The sequence below is a fragment of the Macaca thibetana genome, chromosome 3 (assembly GCF_024542745.1).
Source record: "Macaca thibetana thibetana isolate TM-01 chromosome 3, ASM2454274v1, whole genome shotgun sequence".
NCBI lineage: Eukaryota > Metazoa > Chordata > Mammalia > Primates > Cercopithecidae > Macaca > Macaca thibetana.
The window spans coordinates 95,233,224-95,257,654 of record NC_065580.1 but is presented as its reverse complement, the minus strand read 5'-3'; the positions used below and the strand labels follow the sequence as shown (position 1 = coordinate 95,257,654).

General features: G+C 41.4%; 1 protein-coding gene across 5 annotated transcripts in view; it reads left to right on the top strand.

Moving 5' to 3' along the window:
• OSBPL3 (oxysterol binding protein like 3) overlaps positions 1 to 21,833 on the top strand; it is a 184,474-nt gene extending 162,641 nt beyond the window's left edge. For 4 of the 5 annotated variants that reach the window (XM_050785413.1, XM_050785417.1, XM_050785415.1 and 1 more), the window contains 6 exons: positions 1,089 to 1,167; positions 2,566 to 2,710; positions 7,802 to 7,946; positions 10,796 to 10,922; positions 13,252 to 13,374; positions 17,421 to 21,164. In XM_050785413.1, the coding sequence (XP_050641370.1) occupies positions 1,089 to 1,167; positions 2,566 to 2,710; positions 7,802 to 7,946; positions 10,796 to 10,922; positions 13,252 to 13,374; positions 17,421 to 17,517 (716 nt within the window). In that variant the 3' untranslated portion in view covers positions 17,518 to 21,164. Of the gene's footprint in view, positions 1 to 1,088; positions 1,168 to 2,565; positions 2,711 to 7,801; positions 7,947 to 10,795; positions 10,923 to 13,251; positions 13,375 to 17,420; positions 21,165 to 21,197 lie in introns of those variants that run through there. The other variant, XM_050785414.1, reaches the window with a different exon arrangement.
• Positions 21,834 to 24,431: the final 2,598 nt, after the last annotated feature.

Sequence of the window (24,431 nt, the reverse complement as noted above, 5' to 3'; positions counted from 1 at the left end):
TCTTGGTTCCCTTCATCCCCATTTGTTATCCCCTGGGCAACTGCAGTAGCCTCTTAACTTGTCGTCTTGCTTCTCCTCTCTCCTACTCCTGTTCCATTCTCCGTATGGCTTCCAATTGCCTTTGCAAGGTCCATGTCTAATCACATCAGTGGTCTGATTGTTTCCACTCATTGCACACAAACCAGACTCTTAGCCAGGCTTGGAGAGCCCATTGTTTTTCATTTTCAGTTTTTTTTCTTTGTTTGGTTGTTTGTTTTTGAGACAGAATCTCACTCCGTCCCCCAGGCTGGAGTGCAATGGCACAATCTTGGCTCACTGCAACCTCCACCCTGGGTTCCTGCCTCAGCCTCCTGAGCAGCTGGGACTGTAGGCACCCACCACAATGCCCAACTAATTTTTGTATTTTTAGTAGAGAAGGGGTTTCGCCATGTTGGCCATGCTGGTCTCGAACTCCTGACCTCAAGTGATCCACCCACCTCTGCCTCCCAAAGTGCTGGGATTACAGGCATGAGCCACTGCACCTGGTTTTGTTCTCAACCTTTCTACTCTTCTCTAGATAAGACAGTCTGAGACCTGTAGGATAGAACCATACTATGTGACTATGTTTTCCTATACTTCTGTCCCCTTGGACAAGCTATTTAGCCTTAAATTGCTTTTTGTCTGCCCAGTGAACTCCTGCTTTTTCCTCAAAGCCCCATTTAGATAGCCCTTTCTGACAAGCCTCTTCTGATGCTTTCTCTAAGCATGTTCGTCACTCCTTCTACTCAGGTTTCATTTTACCTTATAACACACTTAGTTATAACCTGGGCCTCTCTGTGTGCTAACTACTTGTTTTCACTTCTGTCTGCCTGTCATGCTGTTAACGCATTCATGGAAAGGACTTTATCTTATCATTTCAGTTTCCCTGATTCTGCGCCAGGGGTCCATGGGGTTGGTACTTATATTTTATGAAAAGTTATCCTATATAATAATTGACTTGATTGTGAAGAGATTGTACTATATAGTGATTGATCATTTATCTAGCTTAGGAACTATTTCATCTACCTAACTCTTCTGCTAAAAATGTAATATTTGGTATTTCATTTCAGATGTGAGATGGAAAAACAAATTCTGGGGCAAATCCATGGAAATCGTTCCAATTGGCACAACCCATGTGACTCTGCCAGCGTAAGTTCTTCTTCTGTGGTTAAGGAGCTTTATGGAATTTAGGGCCGAGATTTTGCTTTGGGAACCGGATGCCCACCCCCCCGCCAGTTGCATTGAGTGTGTGTTTTTTCTTGTAATCTGTCTGACAGTAGGTTTAAATGTTCCTCCTTTTGGCAAGCTCACTTTTAAAAAATGTTTCTCTCTCAAATGGAAATGCCTCCTGGAGACCAAAGTTCCCCGAATAGATGCTTATTAAAAACTCATTTCCACTTCCTAACAAGATTAAGAATGGTGGTTTTGGCTGGGCGTGGTGGCTCACATCTGTAATCCCTGCACTTTGGGAGGCCAAAGTGGGCGGATTGCTTAAGTCCAGGAGTTTGAGACTAGTATGGGTAACATGACAAGACCCCGTCTCTAAAAAACATACAAAAACTAGCCAGGCATAGTGGTGGCACGCACCCGTAGTCCCATCTACTCAGGAGGCTGAGGTGAGAGGATCCCTTGAGCCTGGGGAGGTTGAGGCTACAGTGAGCTGTGATCATGCCACTGCACTCCAGCCAGGGTGACACCCTGTCTCAAATTTTTTTTTTTTTTTAAAAGTGTTTTTCCTTTATTGTGCTGCTTTGCTGTCAAAATCCCTTTTAAGAAAGGTATGGCCTTGATCTGACAGGGGTGATTGATACTTATTTATTAAGCAAGATGCTTGTGAGCAGGGGCTCTGGAGCTGGACTGCCGAGATTCACCTGCTCACTCTGGCACTTACTGACAGCGAATCGCTGGACAGTTTACTTCACCTTTCTCGTCACCAGTTTCCCCGTCTAGAAAGAGAATAATAAACCACCTACTTCCTAGGGCTGTTGTGAAGATTAAACCGATAATATACTTAAAACACCTAAAATAGTACTTAGCACACTGCATATGTTTTGTAAGTATCTGGTCATATTATTAATACCATTTTCCTCATAATTACTGAATTCCATAAGTAATATCCGAATACTTTCTCATCATAAAGGATGCAGGCAATATATGTTCAGCAAATTGTATAAAATCTTCATCCCTTCCTCAAGCCTCCCTTTCCTAGTTCAGCAACAGTAGACAAGCCCCTCTGGCTCTGAACTGCCTCTTCTGTCAAAGGAGGGGGTGGACTGTTCCAAGAGACCACCAGCTTCTAGTGAAGCCTCTGGTAGCTTCCAGAGTGCAGAGTCTGAATGCTGTCATTCTCTGTGGCATGCACGCCTCCTTGGAGAGTGGAGGCTCCTAGAACATCCAGCGTGGCGTGGACACTCAGCCAGTGTTGCTTCTGTGAATAAAGGGATGAGTAATGCATGACATGACTTATTTTATAAAAGAGCAGAGTTTGTTTGCATTTGCTGCTGGCTCTTCTGGAAATTGGTACTTCTACTTTTTCCTTCTTTTTAGTTTCGGGGATCATTTTGAGTGGAACAAAGTGACCTCTTGCATCCATAACATCTTAAGCGGGCAGAGGTGGATTGAGCACTATGGAGAGATTGTCATCAAGAATCTGAATGATGATTCCTGCTACTGCAAAGTGAATTTTATAAAGGTAACTCCAGTGACTCTCTGAGCTCTGTCCCTGGAAAGGCTGTGGCAGAGCCAGGGCCCCAGAGCACAGGGCATTTGAGAGATTTTTCACCTTCACCTTTATGCCAGCAGGCAAGCAATGCTGGAACTCCTTGGTCCCAGCTGCAGCTCTGTCACCTAGACCAGGGCAGTGGCCCCTCCTGGGGGCCACTAGGGTCTGTCCTCAGTACAGCAGCCAGAGAGACCCTTTTAAAACATAAATCACCATGCTGCAGTATGGATGCACCTTGAAGCCCCAAAAGGACGAATATTACATGATTCCACTTCTGCAAGATCCCCAGAGGAATCCAGTTCACAGAGAAAGAAAGCAGAATGGTGGTCACCCGGGGCTGCAGGAGGGAGGAAGGGGGAATTAGTGTTGAATGGGTATAGAACTTCAGTTTGGGAAGATGAAAAAGTTCTAGAAATAGATAGTGGTGATGGTTGCACAGCATTGTGAATGTATTTAATGCCACTGAATTGTACCCTTAGAATTGGTTAAAATGGTCAATGTTACATTAGGTATGGTTTACCACAGACTTTAAAAAAAAAAAAAATCTCATGCTGTATCATTCCTTTGAGCAAAGTCCCCCAACAGCTTCCATCTTTCTCAGAATTGAAGCCTGCATCCTTATGGTGACCCGCCAGGCCCTGCACAGGCTACACTCCCCATCCCCACTGTTTCACACACATACTTGCACACTTGCAGATACACACACACCACCTCTTTCCCCTCCAACCTGAACTTCTCTTTTTCCTCCCTCTTTTTCCCCACTGTCCTCTGGCCACACCGGCCTTCTTTCTCTTTCTTCATTTCCTTCTGCTTGGGGAGCTGTCCCCAGATCTTTCCATCACTAGCCCCATCCTGTCATTCGCTCCCTATCCTGTCCCATTTTCTTCAGAGTGCTTATCACCATCTGAGGTCAGCCTGCTCATCGTTGCTGTGTGTGTTTATTTTCTGCTCTCCATACCCTCCTCCTCATCCTTGACTCCAGAAGAGCAAAACCTAGTCTATCTTGCTCACTTCTGTAGCCCTGATACCTGAAATGGTATCTGGCACACATGAGAGACTCATAAACATTCAGAGAAGAAATGGAAAGATTGGCCAGAGGCAAAAAGTATGGAATAGTCTCTTTATCATTTTAACAGCCTTGCTGGGCAGCCCTCCCTGCTTTCTCTCTCTCCTAGATTCCTTCATGCTCTTAAAAATTGTATGTAGTTAAAATAGCTTTAAAACATGATCCTCCTCAAGGAATATTTGCATTTAACAAAGATGGAAATAATAAGCAGAGAGTTGAGGTTTTATTGTGGAACTTCATGCAATGCCTCTCTGCACCACCTGTAACCTATAGGGAATACTTAGGAAGAGGTGGATTGGGGTCTTTATTATAACCTCAAACTGGTTTATAGACCGACATAAAGCCCATAATGACCTTACATTTGGGACAAAATAAAAATGACCCTATCTTGAAAGCTTTGTCTGAGCTCTCTGCAAACAGAAACAAAAGGCAGCCTGAAGCAGGGATATATTACCTGTGTCCCAGGTGAAAGCCACATTGCTCTCAACGTTTTCTCCAAGGACACATGCTCCACTCCCGTATCTACCACCTACCTGGTTCTCATCCACTTACATGCAGAAAATGGGTTTTATAGTTATGAGAGATGAACACTGGGCATGTCTGGTGTTGAAAGAGATGCTGCAAGCGGATGCCACACTCGCGTGTGGAAGGTGACAGTGTCCCTTGGTGGCTTCCAGCAAATTCTCAGCACTGGATTTGTTGGCAGATATCTCTAAGGGAAAATCTGACACCTGATTCAGAATAAAATTAAGAGCCCGGGTGCCATGGCTCACACCTGTAATCCCAGCACTTTGGGAGGCTGAAGCAGGAGGCTCACTTGAGGCCTGAAATTTGAGACCAGCCTGGGCAACATGACAAGACCCTATCTCTATAAAGAAATTTAAAAATTAACCAAACATGGTGGCATGCACCTGTAGTCCCAGCTGCTGGAGAGGCTGAGGCAGAAGGAGCACTTGAGCTCAGAAATTTGAGACTGCAGTGAGCTATGATTTCACCACTGCACTCTACCCTGGGGAACATAGTAAGACCCTGTATCATCAAAAAATAAATAAACAAACTTAAGATCTTTTTGCTTTTCCCTCATTATTACATGGCTGGAGAACTTAACTTTAAATTTTTAATTCAGCTCTGAGACACTTCCGTGCCCCACCATTTTTACCACAGCCTTGAAATGCAGAAGCTGAACGACCAGAATCTGACCTGAAAATGCCATTCAACATTATTGGTTTCCAAATATGGATTCTGTTTAAGCTGAAAATAGTACTATGGTTTTTTGATTTATGGAGAAATGCCTTTGCCGTTCTTTCATAGAAACTTTTAGGGCAGCCAGGTAATTTGGGGAAAAAAAAAAAAAAAAAAAAAAACTCACTAAAAAAAAAAAAAAAAAAAAAAAAAAAAAAAAAAAAAAAAAAATCAACTCTAGGGCGCTAGAGCTCCCTCTGCTGGCTGCAGTGTGGAACTGTATAAAATCCTCTGGACTGGGCTGGCCTGAGCTGAGCTGAACTGAGCAGAATAGAGTGCAAGGTAGCCTCGCAGACCAGGACCAATACATAGTGAGAATACCCATGCTACTCGCTTGATGTATAGAAACTGAACCTTTTCTTTTCTTGTTTTTGTTCTTTTTTTGTTTTGTTTTGATATGGAGTCTCACTCTCACCCAGTCTGAAGTGCAGTGGTGCAGTCTGAGTTCACAGCAACCTCCACCTCCCGGGATCAAGTGATTCTCATGCCTCAGCCTCCCAGGTAGCTGAGATTACAGGCACCCACTACCACAGCCGGCTTATTTTTGTATTTTTAGTAGAAATGGGGTTTCACCATGTTGGATAGGCTGGTCTCAAACTCCTGACCTCAAGTGATCCACCCACTTCGGCCTCCCAAACTGCTGGGATTACAGGCATGAGGCGCTGGACCCGGCCGAGAACTGAGCCTTCTTTTACATTGTATGTAGCAAAGGTAGTAATACAAATGTATCTTACACAAATACGAGTTGAGTTACAAACTGCGGATAGTTAACCATTCATTTTTATTAAATAACTAAAGGTATGAGTTTTTTAAAGCCAAAGTCCAAGCATAAAAACAAATACATAGACCAATGGGACAAATAGAGAACTCAGAAATAAATCCATGCATTTATAATTAATTGGTTTTTGACAAAGGTGCCAGGAACTCACAATGGGGAAAGGACAGTCTCTTCAATAAATGGTGCTGGAAAATCTGAATATCCACATGCTAAAGAATGAAATTAGAACTTTATACTGTATACAAAAATCAACTGAAAAAGACTAAAGACTTGCAGCAAGACCTGAAACTGTAGAACTACTAAAACAAAAACAAAAGGAGAAAAGCTTCATGACGTTGGTCAGGGCAGTTATTATTTTTGGATATGACCCCAAAAGCACAACAAAAGCAAACATAGACAAATGGGATTATATCAAACTAAACAGCAAAGGAAACAATCAATACAGTAAAGAAACAACCTATAGAACAGGAGAAAATATTTGTAAACTATACATCCCCTAAGAGGTTGATATAAAAAATGTATAGAGAGCTCAACAGCAAGAAAACAATCTGATTTAAAAATGGACAAAGGACCTGAAGAGACGTTTCTCAAAAGAAGACATATAAGTGGCCAATAGATATATGAGGAAAAAATGATGAACATCAGTAATCATCAGGGAAATGCAAATTAAAACCACAGTGAGATATCACCTCATATCTGTTAGAATGGCTATTATCAAAAAGATGAAAAATAACATGTTCAGGAGGATATGGAGAAGAAGAAACCCACACTATTCATGGAAATGTAAATTAGCACAGCTATTATGGAAAACAGAATGGAAGTTCCTAAAAAAAATTAGAAATGGAATTACCATATGATCTAGCAATCCCACTACTGGGTGTATATCCATAGGAAATGAAATCAGTATGTGAGAGAGATATCTGCATCTCCATGTTCATTGCAGCAATATTCATAATGACCAAGATAGAGAAACAGCCTAAGTGTCCAACAATGGATGAATGGAGAAAGAAAATATGGTACTTACAACATATAACAATGGAATACTGTTCAGCCTTTAAGAAGAAGGAAACCCTGTCATTTGTGACAACATAGATGAACCTGGAGGATAAGTGAAATAAGCCAGACACAGACAGATGCCACATAATCTTACTTATATTTGGAATCTAAAAGAGTCAGTCTCATAGAAGCAGAGGGTAGAATGATGGTTGACATGGGTTTGCCAGGGGCAGAGGGGAGGATTGAGAAATATTGGCCAAAGGATCCAAAATTTCAGACAGGAAGAATTAGTTCAAGAAATCTGTTGTACAACATGATGATTATAGTTAATAACAATGTGTTGTATACTTGAAAATTGCTGAGAGAGTTTTTGTTTTTGTTTTTGTTTTGTTTTGTTTTGTTTTTTGAGACGGAGCTTCACTCTTGTTGCCCAGGCTGGAGTGCAATGGTGCGATCTCGGCTCACCACAATCTCCACCTCCTGGGTTCAAACGATTCTCCTGCCTCAGCCTCCCGAGTAGCTGGGATTACAGGCATGTGCTACCACACCCAGCTAATTTTGTATTTTTAGTAGAGATGGAATTTCTCCATGTTGGTCAGCCTGGTCTCGAACTCCCGACCTCAGGTGATCCACCCACCTCGGCCTCCAAAGTGCTGGGATTACAGGCGTGAGCCACCGTACGCGGCCACTGAGAGAGTTAAGTGTTATCATAAGTAAGTATGTAAGGTAATACATATGTTAATCAGCTGATTTAGCCATTCCACAAGGTACACATGTTTCAAGACACTATGTTGTACGTGATAAATATATAAATTTTTAATTTGTCGGTTAAAAGAACAGAACCCAGAGCTAGCAAACTAATGTGTAGTATGGAACCACTCTTACAGTTCTTTCTCTAGCTTTTCCCTTTTTCTTTCCTTAATATCTGTAATAAGCTGATGCTAAAGGACTAAGCCGACAACTCTCATTTGAATCCTAGGCAAAATACTGGAGCACTAATGCCCATGAGATTGAAGGCACAGTGTTTGACAGGAGTGGAAACGCAGTTCATCGGCTGTTTGGGAAATGGCATGAAAGCATCTACTGCGGTGGCTCCTCCTCTTCTGCCTGTGTGTGGAGAGCAAGTGAGTGTCTGGGTTTGTGGACCCCAGGCTGCGAGTGGGTGCATGAGTGGGCATGGCAAAAGAAGCCACAGAGGACAGGAGCGGTGTCTGTTCAGCATCTCCAGCCTCTTCTGCTTTGAACTCAGTTAGAGGTGTTGGCCCTCTTCCTTCATCCAGTCTTTACTGACTTGTCATGCTTACTTATAGCAACACCTCTGTTGGGCTGCTGGGTCCCGGGTTCTTAACCCCAGAATAAGCATTGCTAATCCATGGGCATTCTCCGAGGGAATCTTGCAGTCCGCATGCATAACTATACTGGGTACTATGAAAGAATATCAGTGAGATGCAAGAAGTCATTCTGCAGCAAGGACAAAGAGGAAAGTGTTCCTGGAAAAGCAGTGACCCAGGAGACCTACAAAAGTTAGCTATCCCCAGGCTGAGCCATCCTCGTCACTCCTGTGATTCCAGAGGGTGCTGAGCTCTTGGAGCAGATACGGGCAGAAGAGCTAGGGAACCCCAGCTTTCATCAGCATGTCCCCACCACACTTCAACATCTTACTCCCTCTTCTCAGTCCAAAAATTATGTTGTTTCCAAGTCACAGCCATATTGTAAACCATTGTTTGTTAGGATGCTTTAGGTTGGTGAAAAACCAAACAGAAAACCATTTGACTGGTGGCTTCAACTGTTAGGCTATGTGCTATTACGTAACAGTAAGTGAGGCGGTGGGTGGCCCCAGGGTTCTTACATAGGCAACTTACCTGTGTCAAGGGCACACGGATCAGTGCGAATACATTCTGCCACTCCCAGTGTGCTGTGCTGTTTCCCCTAATGGATGCAAAATGGTTGTTACCATTCAGCGTCATACCCCTGCATGACAGCATACCAAGCACGTATTGAGAGGACAAAAGAGCTTTTCTCTCTTGTGCCTCTCTTTTCTCAGGAACATTTCCTAGGATCCCCCAGCAAATAGGACTTGACATCATGTCAGCCTGCAGTGGGTTCAGACCCATCCATGAACCAGTCATGGGCAACAGGGTAGGCAAGAGAGATTTAGATGTCTTGGAGTAATTGCCAGTAAGGGAACAATGCCATTTGAACAGAATCAGTATCCTGTTAGCAAGCAGGAAAGAGAAATGATGGTCAAGTAGGCAGCCAGCAGTGGCTCTTTCGATGGGTAGCTGCCACATCTCCCACCATTGCAGAGGTTGCCATGAAGTTAGAATGAACTGGCACCAGTGGAAGCCTTCCTAGCTTCAGAGGCACACATGAGATTCTGCAAATGGCACAATCTGTCTCCTTTGCTTAAAGTATGCATCACAGATGAGAACTACCATCCTGTCTCAATGTTAAAGTACCACCTTGATAAAGCGACACTGTTTAAATTTTTGTTACTGTCATTATTCCTTGACTTTATGTCTCTCTAATGGCAATGAGCATCTCTGGCCCATCTTTAAGAAAAAGCACCTTTACTCCCTGGTTACTGGGTTGCTGACCAAGACACCACAGGAAACTTTGCTACTATTTTTATGCTTAGGATACACAGAGAATTGACTAGTTACAAGGAGGACTTCTGAAGATTCAAAAAATTGGTCCCGGTTGGGCATGGTGGCTCACGCCTGTAATCCCAGCACTGTGGGAAGCCAAGGCGGCAGATTGCTTAAGGCCAGGAGTTCGAGACCGCTCTGGACAACATGGCGAAATCTCATCTCTACTAAAAATACAAAGATTAGCCAGGCATGGTGGTGTGCATCTACTGTAGTCCCAGCTACTCGGGAGGGTGAGGCATGAGAATCACTGAAACCCTGGAAGTAGAGGTTGCAGTGAGCCGAGATCCTGTCGCTGTACTCCAACCGGGGTGAACTGAGACCCTTTAATTTAAAAGAAAAGGTCTGCAGAAGAGTTCTTGGAAAGCATTTCTCTTGTTATGTGTGAAGAGCTTAGACTATAAGTAGATCTTAGTAGTCTACATTGGATTTATTCAATATATAAATTTGAGTATGTTTAGCTTGAAAAGCTGGAATTCCAGTTAGGGCAATGCACCTAATGGTTTAAAGATGTAAGATTAGGGGGAGGCAAGAATTGGTAAAAAGGGCAGGAATGGAAGAAAAGAATAACATTTATTAACCACTTGCTATGTGTTCAGCACTGTTGTAGGTACTAAACAGAGTTTCAGGATAATTTGACATCACTTAAAAACAGATTCTCTAGAGTGAGAATCAGGAAAAATGGACCCAGAGCTTATATTAGTATGTTTATTTATTATTTTTATTTTATTTTTGAGACAGAGTTTCTCTCTTGTCACCCAGGCTGGAATGCAATGGTGTAATCTTGGCTCACTGCAGCCTCTGCCTCCCAGGTTCAAGTGATTCTCCTGCCTCAGCCTCCCAAGTAGCTGGAATTACAGGCACCCACCACCATGCCTGGCTGAGTTTTGTATTTTTAGTAGAGACAGTGTTTTGCCATGTTGGCCAGGCTGGTCTCAAACTCCTGACCTCAGGTGATCGGCTTGCCTTGGCCTCCCAAACTGCTGTGATTACAGGCGTGAGCCACTGCGCCCAGCCTAGCATATTTATTTTAAAATCAAACTATTTTCATAGCTTAAGCACTACAGAAACTTCACAGCATTGTATAAATTTGCTTTCTGAACACACTTAGGAGGCTACATCCCTGTAGACAGAAGAAAAATTATAGAAAAGAAAATGTGTAGAGAAATGTTCAGCGCCTGTTCATTAGTCAGAATATTTTAACAGAAATGGAAGGGAGCTGAGAGAGAAAAATTGTAGCGAGGCTGAGATGAAAAAGGTAAAGGAATTAAAATGTAACGTAAGCGACATGCAAGTTAGGGGTGAATGATTTATTTTCTTCTTAGATCCCATGCCGAAAGGCTATGAGCAATACTATGGCTTCACACAGTTTGCGCTGGAATTAAATGAAATGGATCCATCGTCAAAGTCTTTATTACCACCTACTGACACTCGATTTAGGCCAGACCAGAGGTAAGGATTTTTTTAAAGATTTTTCTCTCCAGAGATGTAAAACCCTTTACAAAAAGTCTTACTAGCAATCCTCGGGCCACCAGAGGCACCTGAGAAAGGTGGAAAATGTCATCAGGAGTTGAGAGGTGGGGACGCTTTAAACAATTGTGTCACGGAGGAGCTGGGGCCCAACTCGAATCCATGTGTGGCATGACCTTTGTTATCCGTAAAGCCCCATTTCCATTGAAATGCCAAAAAAAGGTGTTTATTTTGAAGAGTTTTACTGCATGCAATCATAAAGAACTTAGTGTGTATTTGAAAGGGTGGAAACATCCAGCTCCCCGAGCCCTCAGATTTAAATGATTTTGGTACACTGAGATCTAACTACTGCTTTCTAGGTTGCTGCTCACATGGTGTGCGATATATGGTAGGTCTTTTCATCTTTCCCAGCCTCAGTTTCCTACTCCGTAAAATGGAAATAATAATGTCTCCCCTAAGGTCTTTCTAATTAAGACTGAAAATCTAGAAGCCCAAGGAAAGAAAAGATTGTTACATTTGGCTTTAATAAAAACAAACACCACTTTGGGATGCCGAAGCGGGTGAATCACTAGAAGTCAGGAGTTTGAGACCAGCCTGGCCAATATGATGAAACTCCGTCTCTACTAAAAATACAAAAATTAGCCAGGGGCAGTGGCACATGCTTGTAGTCCCAACTACTTGGAGGCTGAGGCATGAGAATTGCTTGAATCCAACAGGAGGAAGTTGCAGTGAGCCAAGACCACACCACTGTACTCCAGCCTGGGTGTCTCAATGAGACCCCGTCTCCCCCCCCCCAAAAAAAACAAACATAAGCCCTTCTTTACGGCAAAATAAATAAAACTATATAAGGTCAAAAGGTAAATGATAAACAGAGAAGTCCATATCTGCAACTCGTATCATGAATTGCCTCTAGAAATCTAGTAATAGATCGGAGGTAAATTCATTTTGCAGGGATTGGACACTGGTTAGCAAGTGCCTAAAAAAGATGTGAAACCATTTACATATGTCAGCTGTAACAGTAGCTCCCAAATGGGCCCATTCCCCTAATTTATTTTAAAGAAAGCCACACACAGAATGCTTCAAGCTATCTTGCTATGCACATTATGCTTATACTGTTTCATGCAGTTTGTCTACTTTTTTAGGGAAGTATTTTTTTGTATAAAATCTGTTACAATTGTGTTTCTTAAATCAAACCTAAGAATGGAGTTAATTTGAAATATACACTATATATTAATAACGTATATGGTGTTTAAAGAATGGTAAGCATTGTTAATGTCTATAATGAACATTTTCAATTAAATTTATCTTAAGCTTGTGTTAATAAAAAAAAAGAAAAAATGGACGTAGGAAAATGAACAGTCCACAAAATAGGAAATGCAGCTATCCCTTAAACATCTGAAAAGATTCTCAGCCTTAGTCATAATAAGAAAAATGCAAATTTAAAAATCATGTCGACATCCCATTTTTTAACCTATCAGATTGACAAAAATTCAGAAGTTTTATACATTCTGAGGTGATGGGAGAAAAGGGCACTCTCAGCATTGCTGATGGGAATATAAATTGCTGTAATCCCCACAAAGGGCCGTTCAGTAATATATAAATTACACACTCACCCTTTCACCCAGCAGTTTCACTTCTAGAAATTTCTCCTGCAGATTTTTCCTACTTACTCATGTAAAATGGTGGATATTCAAGGTCATTTATTGTGGCATTGTCACATTAAAAAATTGGGAACGATTCAAATGTCTATCCATAGGAAATTGTCTAAATTCAGATACATCCACACAACTGGATATTATGTGGCTATTAAAAAATAAAGATGTCTATGTATGTCCATGGAAAGATCTCTAAGATATATTGTTAAATAAAAAGTAAACCAAAACAAAAAATCAAGGAATACATAGCATGCTACCATTTATATTTTTTAAATGGAGGGAAGGGTAAGAATATGTATTAATATTTGTTTATATACACATGAAGAATCTCTAGAAAGATGCAGAGGAAAATAATAAAGTGGGTTTTCTAGGGTGGTAGGGTAAAGGTGGCTGGAATTAGAGACCAGGAAGAAAGGAAGACTTTGCCCCAAATTCTTTTTTGTAGATATAATTTTTGAATTATGTAAATATCACCAATTCAAAAAATGTCTTCTCTGACTACTTCAAGATACTGATTAAAGGGTTGGGGGCAGGGTCTTACGTATAGGAACGGATTTTGAATATCCAGTTGTGGACACATACAAGTTGCGTAGTAATGATTGTTTTGTTTTCTTGAATTCATATCCTTTCATTTTTTTTTTTCCTCAATGCCTCAGGTTTCTAGAAGAAGGGAACTTAGAAGAAGCTGAAATACAAAAGCAGAGGATTGAACAACTACAGAGAGAAAGGCGGCGGGTCTTAGAAGAAAATCACGTGGAGCACCAGCCTCGGTTTTTCAGGTTTGTGCCCGGATTGAGTAGGTTTTTGGTTGATAGGTGGTGCCAGCACGTTATGCTTCTGGTTCACAGCAAGTAAACAGCGCTGTCCCCAGATGAGAGCATTCTCCAGGCTTTTCCTACTTCCACCTGGGGGAACTGCTCCTCTGTGCCAGGCCCTTCCCTGGCACTTGCCTTCAGGGCCTCCCTCTTTCTGATGTCAGGCAGGACGAGGGCCTGTGTTTTTGCATTCCTTGAGCTTTCCCAGTGTCTCAATCAGTGAGTTTGCAGAGGAGGTCCTCAGTCAGGGAGCCTGCCAGAGCTGGGTGCCAGTGCCAGGCCAGCTTATTAAATTCACAGCTAAGGTTGGTCACCCCCATAGGCACATTTTACACTATGACAGAGATCATTCACGATCACTCCACAGGTAAGCAGTATGGAAATTCCAAGCAGTCTGTTTCTTGCATTGTAGAAGTTCCAATACACTTGGGCTTGCATTTATTGTTATCTTTAAAATAACTTGCCAAGAAGGTCTTGTTAAAATAGATTTAATTTTTTTTTTTTTTTTTTTGAATACAGAATCTTGCCCTGTTGCCCAGGCTGGAGTGCAGTGGTGCCATCTTGGCTCACTGCAGCCTCCACCTCCTGGGTACAAGCCATTCTCCTGCCTCAACCTCCCGAGTAGCTGGGACTACAGGTGCATGCCACCATGCCTGGCTAATTTTTGTATTTTTAGTAGAGACGGGTTTCACCATGTTGGCCAAGATGGTCTCAATCTCCTGACCTCGTGATCCACCCGTCTCGGCCTCCCGAAGTGCTGGGATTACAGGTGTGAGCCACCGCGCCCGGCCAATAGATTTAAATTTTTTAAGGAGGTATGAGGGATCTTCAACCATTCACCTCCCCATCTCCTCCTGTAACTGAGTAGAAGAGAAAGCCTAAGGCAGGGAGGGGAGCTGTTGAAGGACTTGGTATAATACCCCGGAATGGGGCCTGACTCTCCTCACTACGAGGCCAGGGCCTATATCATTTTAGTTTTTCTGTTTGTTCTTTTTTTAAAAAAGTTAAATAGGCATATGTGAAAAAGCAGCAAGTTCCTGCTCTGCTCCATCTGCCCAAGTCCTTCCAGAGCCACCAGTGTCTTTTCATTGTTTGGGGATGTTTTTTGTGTTTTTGTTTGTTTTTAGTGGACAACAGAAGTACTTTTATGAGGATTTAGTTATTAATAACAGCAGCAGTAATAAAATATGTATTCCAAAACATCAAAATAGTAACAAATAAGGTTTTGTCTCGAAGAATATGATGCCCTTTTCCCTAAAGTTGATGTAGATTCTACTAGATCCCTTCTGATCATTTCCACAAATTCACGATATCAGTGATTGAAAATCAACTGGCCAAAATTTCATCCTGAAATATTCAGGCTTCATTTAAACATTTAAAGAATAAGATGGAAATGTTACATTCTTTTTTGAAAAAGGCAAGAAATAGAAAAATGGATAGATTAACAGACTGATCAGTTGATTTACTGATCAGTTAATAGATAAACACATTACACCCTTAAATAGGTTGGTTCTTTTTCTTTCATATGTTGTCTATTTTCATTTTAAAAAAAACTACAATTATAAAGATGTTCATTACAGTACTTTTTAGGATCATTAAAAATAGTAGGTAACCAAACTGTCTCAAGGACTAGTTAAGGAGATTCACCAACTCGATCCAACATGAGACATTAAGGATGACCTTAGGAAGCCTGCGGAACTCTGCTGGAAACACATTACCGTGTAAATGCAAGATACAGAATGGGATTATGCTGTCATTGCAATCAGGAAGGAATTATGTCTGGAATGAAAAAGGGCAGCCGCTTCAGCTGGGCAGCCGTCGCTCTCTTTTTGACTGTCTATAAAATTATCATAGTATTAGATGAGGAAATATTTTTAAATTGGAGAAGGAGTGAGAGTTGTTTAGCAGTAGCAGTCCTCCATGGGACTGTTCAAATTAGAAACCTGGCAAAGAGATTTTGGAGAGGAATATGGGGACTTGGATGTTGTCATTAACACTTACTGAGGAACAACAACAAAATCACTGAAAATTCTAAGTGGAAACTGTAGCTCAGACCAAACTGAGCCTCTTTGTTTTAAAATAGTGAACTGTCTGATACACAGATTGACTCATTTTTAAACACATAGTGTTACTGGAATAGGAAAACAAGTGTGATAAAAATCTACATTCCTGAGAGTGTGGGGAAACAGGCACGCTCCACTTTGCTTCTAAACCATATGGTAATATCAGTCAGAATCACAAATGCACATACTCTTTGACCCAGCCATGCTAATTACAGGAATTGTTAATGTAACTATATGCACACACATACAAAATAACATGTGCTGAGCTAGAGTTTGGAAATAACCTAAGTACCCATCAGTAGGGTACCTGTTAGGTAAATTGTGGTCCATCCATACAATGGAATATCATACAACTGTGTAAAAAGAAAATGAGGAATCCTTTATTGCTGGAGTCACCAAACTTTTCCTGTAAAGAGCAAATGATAAATATTGTTGGTTTTACGGGCCATCAGGTTCAATTCATTTAGTAGCAATTACGCAGCCCCGCTGTTCAGCATTGAAAGCAGCCATAAACAGTATTTAAACAAATGGACATGGCCATGTTCCAATAAAACAGATTTCAGAGACATGCAGAAGGCTGGATTCGACCCTTGGGCCATAGTTTGCTGACCCTTGCCTTATTGTACTAATCGGAAATGATCTCCAATATATTTCATTATGTCAAAGCTGAAAGAGTAGAACAGTGTCTGGTGCAACATTATGTCAGAATGAGAAGGGATAGAGTACGTGTTCACACACACACACACACACACACACACACACACGCACACACACGCAGAATTTCCCGGAAAGAATGAAGCCGATAACATCACTACCTCTGAGAAGAATCAGGAGGCTGGCAGAGAGGGGAAGATAAAAACTTGAAGCTGTATACCCTTTTGTGCCCTTTGAATTTTGGTCTGTGTCATATATTCTCTATTCAAAGAATAAAAAATCAGGACTAATCTTTCCAGACTTTCTTATGGCTTCCAATTACTTTTTTTTTTTTGAGATGGAGTCTCTTGTTGCCCAGGTTGGAGTGCAGTGCTGTGATCTCAGCTCACTGCAACCTCCGCCTTCTGGTTTCAAGCGATTCTCCTGCCTCAACCTCTCGAGTAGCTGGGATTACAGGTGTCCGCCACCATGCCCAGCTAATTTTTGTATTTTTAGTAGGGACGGGGTTTCACCATGTTGGTCAAGCTGGTCTCGAACTCCTGACCTTGTGATGTGCCCGCTTCGGCCTCCCAAAGTACTGAGATTACAGGCGTGAGCCACCACACCCAGCCTCCTTTAAAAATAAATAAATAAATGTTAACCACTTCCTATGCACAACTTGGTTGATGTGTAGCTTTTGTGCAGTCATTCCCAAGGTGCTGACAGTCATACAAGTCATGTTTTGTATATGACAGACTCTCCCTGCACCCTCCTTCTGTCAGAAGCACCACTTTTCACAGCCTCTAAGTTTGAGAAGTTAAAGTCAAGAGTAACAAAATGGGCTGGCGTGGTGGCTCATGCCTGTAATCCCAGCACTTTGGGAGTCCGAGGCGGGTGGATCACCTGAGGTCAGGAGTTCAAGACCAGCCTGGCCAACATAGTGAAACCATGTCTCTACTAAAAATACAAAAGTTAGTTGGGCGTGGTTGCACATGGCTGCAGTCCCAGCTACTCAGGAGGCTGAGGCAGGAGAATCGATTGAACCTGGGAAGCAGAGGTTGCAGTGAGCCGAGATCATGCCACTACACTCCAGCCTGGATGACAGAGCAAGACTCCATCTCAAAAAAAAAAAAAAAAAAAGTAACAAAATTATTTGTGGACTTCTAATTCCCAGAATTCCCAGTCCCAACACTCTGGGACGCTGAATGCATGTGCAAATGAGGATGGGGAAAGCAGGGAGGTTAGGAAGGAAAAAGACTTGAGAACATGACGCTGGTTTCAAGAGTCTGCAAGAAATTGTTTCTTTTTTCACAGGAAATCCGATGATGACTCGTGGTTGAGCAACGGTACCTATTTGGAACTTAGAAAAGATCTTGGTTTTTCCAAACTGGACCATCCTGTCTTATGGTGAAAAAGTAAAGAAGAAAGATAACGTTAGTGTATTTCTCCCATGCTTGCTTTCTGAAGTGGCACAAACTTGTGTTTATATATTTAAACAGTACTCTAGGATGATCACTTGTGCTTAGCTTAGCATTGTAACTCATTAATTCTATCTTTTCCTCAGTGCGTTTCTTTACAATTTCAAATGTTACCCTGATTGTTTATATGAATGTAGAACACCTTGACATTTCTTTTTATATATAAACTATTTAATAAAAATGAAAGATTGAATGTTCATGTGTGGGTTAAAAAAAGAAGCTTTAGCACTAATTTTCCAAAGTTTAGGGAAGATTCCAATTAAATTTATGCCTTATAAAATTATGTTGTAGAAAAAAAAAATCAGCCTCTCCCAGGTGCATTAAGAAGTGAGAATACCCGGGGTTACTCACCCACGCGTAAGCTACCCAAGTTTAATTTGGTAGCTGAGATATCTTTTTGCTTCAGACAGCTCTTGAATTGCTCATACAGAACAATTCTGCTGGTGCTGGAGTCTGAAGAATATCTTCATTTGCATTTTAGTGGTTAGGGAGAGGATATAAGATTAATGGAATGTATATTTTTATATAAGATGAATATGGCACCTTCTTGAAAAGGAAACATTTGAACTTGTTTCTCCCTATAGTTCTATTGCCTTGTGTGCAAAATTGTACCCTCTTGCTCAGAGAAATTATCATTAATAAGAGAAAAAATTCCAGTTAATTAAATATCACAGTAGCATCCCAAAGAGACAGTAGGAAATTTCTTCTTAGTGAGAGCTGAGTCCTTGAGAAGTTAAGAGACTGTTTTCTGCTTCCCACCCTACTCCTAGTTTTTTGACCCTCCGTTTGATCACCTCCCTTATGAGTATGGAATGTCCCAGTTTAATATAAAACATATAGTTTATTCCACACAGCAGTTTGACTTTGTAAAAGTTTAGTAAAGTAACTGATTGTTTTGGATAACTCAACACGTTTTTCTCAAATGCTGTTTTAGTATTTTCTACCTCTTAATAAGCACCATATTTTAGATCTTGTATAAAAAGTTTGCCATCTGCCTTATAGACAAATGTAGAGAATTGATGTTCTTGCTTTGTGTTGTGTTCTGGTAAAGCTTTAAGTAAGTGTCTTACCCCTTTCCTATACTTTCTTGTTATCCGTATCATTCTTTTGTGAGTTTTGCAGCAGTCTTGAATAATACAGATTATAACTACTGAAAGGGGAACCTTTGTCTTTTTAAATGTGTTATTTCACATTACAATAATATGTGTAGTAGTTGAATTGTGTTATCAAAGCAATTCCAACTTCTGCCCAGTTAACATTAAAACCAAAGCCTGATTGTTAAGCCTTTTATTCTAAAGTCCATAGCAATCCTATGGAATATCAAGTATAATGATGTAGTAAAAAGATTTCTCCAGAAAACACTTTTACTTAAAGAAATTCAGAGCATATCGAATGTTATGAATGAAGAGTAAAATAATTACAGGAAAAGAATGCGTGATTTTTCATTGTCATACCAAATAACCAGTTGGACAATATTGCATTTTCAAAATGGAGAGTTATTTAAAGTGGATCTGTAGCCTTCTGGAATCTGCACGTGACTGGCACTTTAAAACAACTCATTAAATATGGGATTCATTTTATCGAGATGCCAAGATGAACACAATGTGAATATCATTTCCATTTCTAAGCAGTTGAATGACACAGTCAGATTCTTTGGTGTGTGCTTTGTTCTTTCCATTTCAAGCATTTATCCAAATTCTGCTCACAGGCATGAGGAAGCAGGCTGTAGATTTAAGGGCACTCAAGGGGAAAACAAATGTAGTTTCCACAGTGTGAGGGTAAATGTAGAATCTTAGAAATATTGGCTGTTAAACTGGCCTGCTCCAGAGACTGGCTCAAAAAAGAAAGAAGCAACGAAAGCAAAATGTACAGGCTGAATGGATGTAGCACTGTCATGCAGCATTTGGAAATTCTTTAATTATCCTAATGTTGTTATTTCACTTGCCCTCATGCTTTGTTTTAGAGTCCCAAGGACAACTGGAAGAAACATCACCTCTGTAGTCATCTTATTTGAGATGGGGGTGGGAATGAATTAAAATATGATACAGAATTATATGCAGATTTTAAAATCTAGTCAGTACTAGCATCTATAAAGGGCTTTTCTGAAATTTAAACAGCTTGGTGATGATCCTGATACTATAAGCTTAAAACTATCTTGAGGGGAAAATGACTTCTTTTTTCCTTCTGTCCATTTTCTCAAAAGCATCTTTCCCCCGAATGTTATGTCTCTAGGACATTTTATAGTTTTAAGAGGAAGAAAACAGAAACATGGCATCATTTGGGAAGAACCAAGGTAGAATTTAATTTTCTGGACTTTAAATCTCCTGGTTAAATAATGCTAATCACTGTACCATTTGAGTTACATGTTTTAACTTCTTCCCCCCCCCCCCCCAATTATTCCATCCAAAAGTTCTGGTGAATTACACAGAAATTCTTGGAAATGGGACTTTGTGCAGGTAACCACCCTGCACTTCAGGTGATGTTCCTGTCACAGCTGTTGACTACCCCATGCTGCAGGAAATCCATTCAGAAATGAGCTAACAGTCTCCAGTGTAGCAGGAGAGCCAATCAGTTCCCTCCCCAGGCCCCAAAGCACCCCAAGGCTGGTATTCCCCTGAGTCAAAGGTATTAATAATAAAAGCCTCAATGCAGCTTCTCCATGTAGTTCCTCTCCTAGAAGCCAGGTGGATTCTGCTCCTAACTAAAGAGATGGGAGTTCGCTTGAGGGCAAGAGGTACCCAGGATGCCCAAACAGCCACACAGGTGTCCTGTGCTTCCTGTGAGACCTCTGGGGGAAATATACAAACTAATTTTTTAAAAAATGTTTACTTCATTTACGCTGCTGCTTTTCTCATATTCTGCTTTTAATTACTTGCAGTAAATCATTTGCTTGGGCTTCAAGCACTGTCCTCCATCTACATCTTCCAGATTTATCATGAGTGGTCTTGTTCTACTGTTAAAGATGTCAAGCCTAAAATAAAAATAATAAAGTTTTTATTTGGCTGTTGAACCTTGATGTAGCCCCTACTACATACACTACAAGTTATGCCTTCTGGCTACCACAGAATCTCTGCAGACCTTTTGGTTATGAGTAGAAGCAATAAGAAGTTGTCCTTATAGTCTTAGGAATAATGGTTCCAATGTATTGGCATAATTTGTTTGAATGTCTTTAATTTTGATATTAACACCGGCATAAATCTATTTTTGTTACCAGATGATAGCTATTTTTATTTGCTCTATTTTCCTCTGCATTGTACTAATCTGTTACTCAGTCTTCATTTTTCTATGTTGGAAACCTGTGTCATGTAAATATCTGCAAATCATGACGGTCTAAAGTGCAAACCATTTTCAGAGACTTTGGGGAAATGCAGTGATCAGAAGTGGCTAATTTTTTTTATTTCTGATTATTTTATCCAGAAGATACTTTTTAAATAGATATTTGTAAATCTTCCACTTAACCACTGAAAATTATTTTGTTTTAATCCCACCCTTCCATCCGTACCTCTGTGCCTCCCCAAAAAGCTCCTGTTAATTTGCTCATCCCCCTCATGTAGCTAGTTGAATGTGAATAAATAACATGCAAAAGAGGCCACTTTTGTCTTTGTTTTTCCAGGTTAATGGGAAGGTTATTTGGCTGCTAAAAGGGAACAGAACAGGACCCTTGCCTGAACTCTTTCGAGGAGGAACACATCAGGTTACTGGAAGTGATGGGGGTTACAGATAAGAATATCCTGGGACACAAAACACTTGGAACCCATAGAGTCACCATACCTTTCCCCTAACATTCCCAAGGCATGCCACAATTGTAGATCCCCCTCAGCCCATGGAAGAGAGAACTGAGGCAACTGGAGCCCCAGACGGGACACCTCCAGCCCCAGGAGCCCCTCTGTCAATTCCAGAGTGCTATGAAAATATTACAGTTGATTCTTGAACAATACAGGGCTGGAGCCAATACCCCATACAGTTAAAATCCACATATAACTTGACTCCCCCACATCTTACCTACTAATAGCCTACTGTTGACCAGAAGCCTTCCCAACAACACAGATAATTAACAGATCTGTTGTACGATATATGTAATATAGACTGTATTCTTATAATAAATTAACCTAGAGAAAAGAAAATGTTATGAAGAAAATCATTAGAGGGAAAATAAATATACTGTTAGTAAGTGGAATAAAGGTCACAATAAAGGTCTTTGTCTTCATCGGCTTCACGTTGAGTAGGCTGAGGAGAAGGAAGAGGAGGGGTTGCTCTTACTGTTTCAGGGTTGGCACAGGCAGGAGAAAATCTGAGTATAATTGAACCCACACAGCTCAAACCTGTCTTGTTCATAAGGGAGGAGACCACCCCTCATATTGTCTTATGCCCAATTTCTGCCTCCAAAGAAAGCAGCAGCAAAAACTAAAAGGCAGAAATGAAATCCACAGGCAGACAGCCTGGCGTGCGCCCTGGGCCTGGTAGTTAAAGATTGACCCCTGACCTCACTGCTTGTGTTTTCTATAGATTCCAGACACTGTATGGGAAAGCACTGTGAACATCCCTGTCCTCTTCTGTTCCGTTCTGATTATTGCTGCATGCAGCCCCCAGTCACGTACCCGCTACTTGCTCAATTGATCTCGATCCTCTCACGTGGACCCCCTTAGAGTTGTAAACCCTTAAAAGGGACAGGAATTGCTCACTCGGGGAGCTCAGTTTTGTAAGTCTGCTGATGCTCCTGGCCAAATAAAGCCCCTTCTTTCCTCAACTCGGTGTCTGAGGGGTTTTGTCTGCGGCTTGTCCTGCTACATTTCTCGGTTCCCTGATGGGCAATGAGGTGATTAGCAGGAGGTCGAGGCAGCCCTTTAGGTGGCTTAGGCCTGTGCTGTGGAGAATCCCTGCAGGGGACTCCAGCCGGCTTTAGTGACGCAAATCCTGAGAGCACTCCTGGGTGGACAATTGCCCTGGTGGAACACCTCGCCACAGCAGCTCATGGTAGGCCCCCACGGAGGATTAACACAGCAGCTGAACACCAGCAAGGAATTGGCTCTTGGAGTCCAGACATCTGCAACAGGTAAGACCGGTCTTGGAACTTGCCCACTCCATCTGAGTGGAAGCCTGGCCTGATGACCCACGGCATGCCTTTATCGGCGCCTTGGTTTTGGTTTTGATTTTGACTAGGTTTGCACTGTTTTGGTTTAGATTTCGGCATTGACTTTTGGATTTGAACTGTTTGGCTTTGATTTTGGTTCTGACTTGGCTCAAATTGCTTGATGAATGAGTAACTCCTTATCCAGACTTTGGTTTTAGTGTGAATTGCTTGGGGAGTGAGTGACTGTTTGCCCCCTTTTCCCTTCCCTCTTTGTGGTAAGAGTGTTGTTTTGTCTCCTGAGAGAGGACAATGAGTAAAACACAAGGTAAGTCTACCCCATTAGGGGCTATGTTAAAGAATTTCAAGAAAGGATTCAGTGGGAACTATGGAATCACTATGACACCTGGAAAGCTTAAGGCTTTGTGTGAGATAGATTGGCCGGCATTAGAGGTGGCATGGCCATCAGAAGGAAGCCTAGACAGGTCCCTAGTTTCAAAGGTATGGCACAAAGTAACTGGTAAATCAGGATACCCAGATCAGTTTCCATACTTAGATACTTGGTTGCAGCTAGTTTTAGACCCCCCACAGTGGTTAAGAGGACAGGCAGCAGTAGTACTAGCAGCAAAGGGACAGACAGCCAAGGAAGAAAGACTAGCTCCACTCCCACCGGTCCCTCCCTTAGGGGAAGAGGAAGGAGAGAGGAGAACAGCAGCAGAAGCGGCTGGCAGAGGCAAGGAAAGACCAGCAGAGAGAGAAAAGAGAGAGGAAAAGAGGCAAAGGGGGAAAAGGGAGAGAGGAAAACAGGCAAAGAGAGAAAAGAGAGAGGAAGAGACAAAGAGGGAGTCAAAGAGAAAGAGGCGGAGAGAGAGGAAGACACAGAGACAGAAGAAAGAGAAAGAGAAAGATATACAAGTAGTTAAGAGAAAAAGAGTGTATGCTATTTCTTTAAAAGCCAAGGTAAATTTAGAACCTATAATTGATAATTAAAGGTCTTCTCCATGACCATATAACACCCCAATACCACTTTGTTGTCAGTGTAAACAAGGGCGTAGCCCAATAGCACTGAGGCCACTGACAACCCATAGCCTTCCTATCAAAATTCCTTAACCCAGTAACCCAGGATGGCCCAAATACATTCAATCTGTAGCGGCAACAGCTTTGCTAACAGAAAAAAGTAGAAAAATAACTTTTAAAGGAAACCTCATTGTGAGCACACCTCACCAGTTCAGAACTATCCTAAGTTAAAAAAAGAGAGAGAGAAAAGGGGGGTAGAATTTATGTAAAAAGAATGTTATATAGTAAATTCTTGTCCTAAAATAAATTAACTGGTTGTTTAAAGAAAGGGATGTTTGCATAAGTCAGAAAGTTGAGACATGTCAAAGAATTGTCTGTGAAAGTAGTGAAACAAGAAAAAAAAAAGTGTGTTATAAAAAAGGAATTTATGCAAGAAATGTTGTATAATTTAAAAGTAATTAGGCCTCCTGAATGTAAAACTATTGAAGAAACAGTTTATATGCAAGGTATATAAGAAAAGTAAAATATACTTTTAGTAAAAGGATTATAAAGAGGCATAAAAATGTGGATTTTTACCTACATTAAAAGGTTAATGGCCGGGCGCGGTGGCTCAAGCCTGTAATCTCAGCACTTTGGGAGGCCGAGACGGGTGGATCACGAGGTCAGGAGATCGAGACCATCCTGGCTAACACGGTGAAACCCCGTCGCTACTAAAAAAATACAAAAAAACTAGCCGGGCGAGGTGGCGGGCACCTGTAGTCC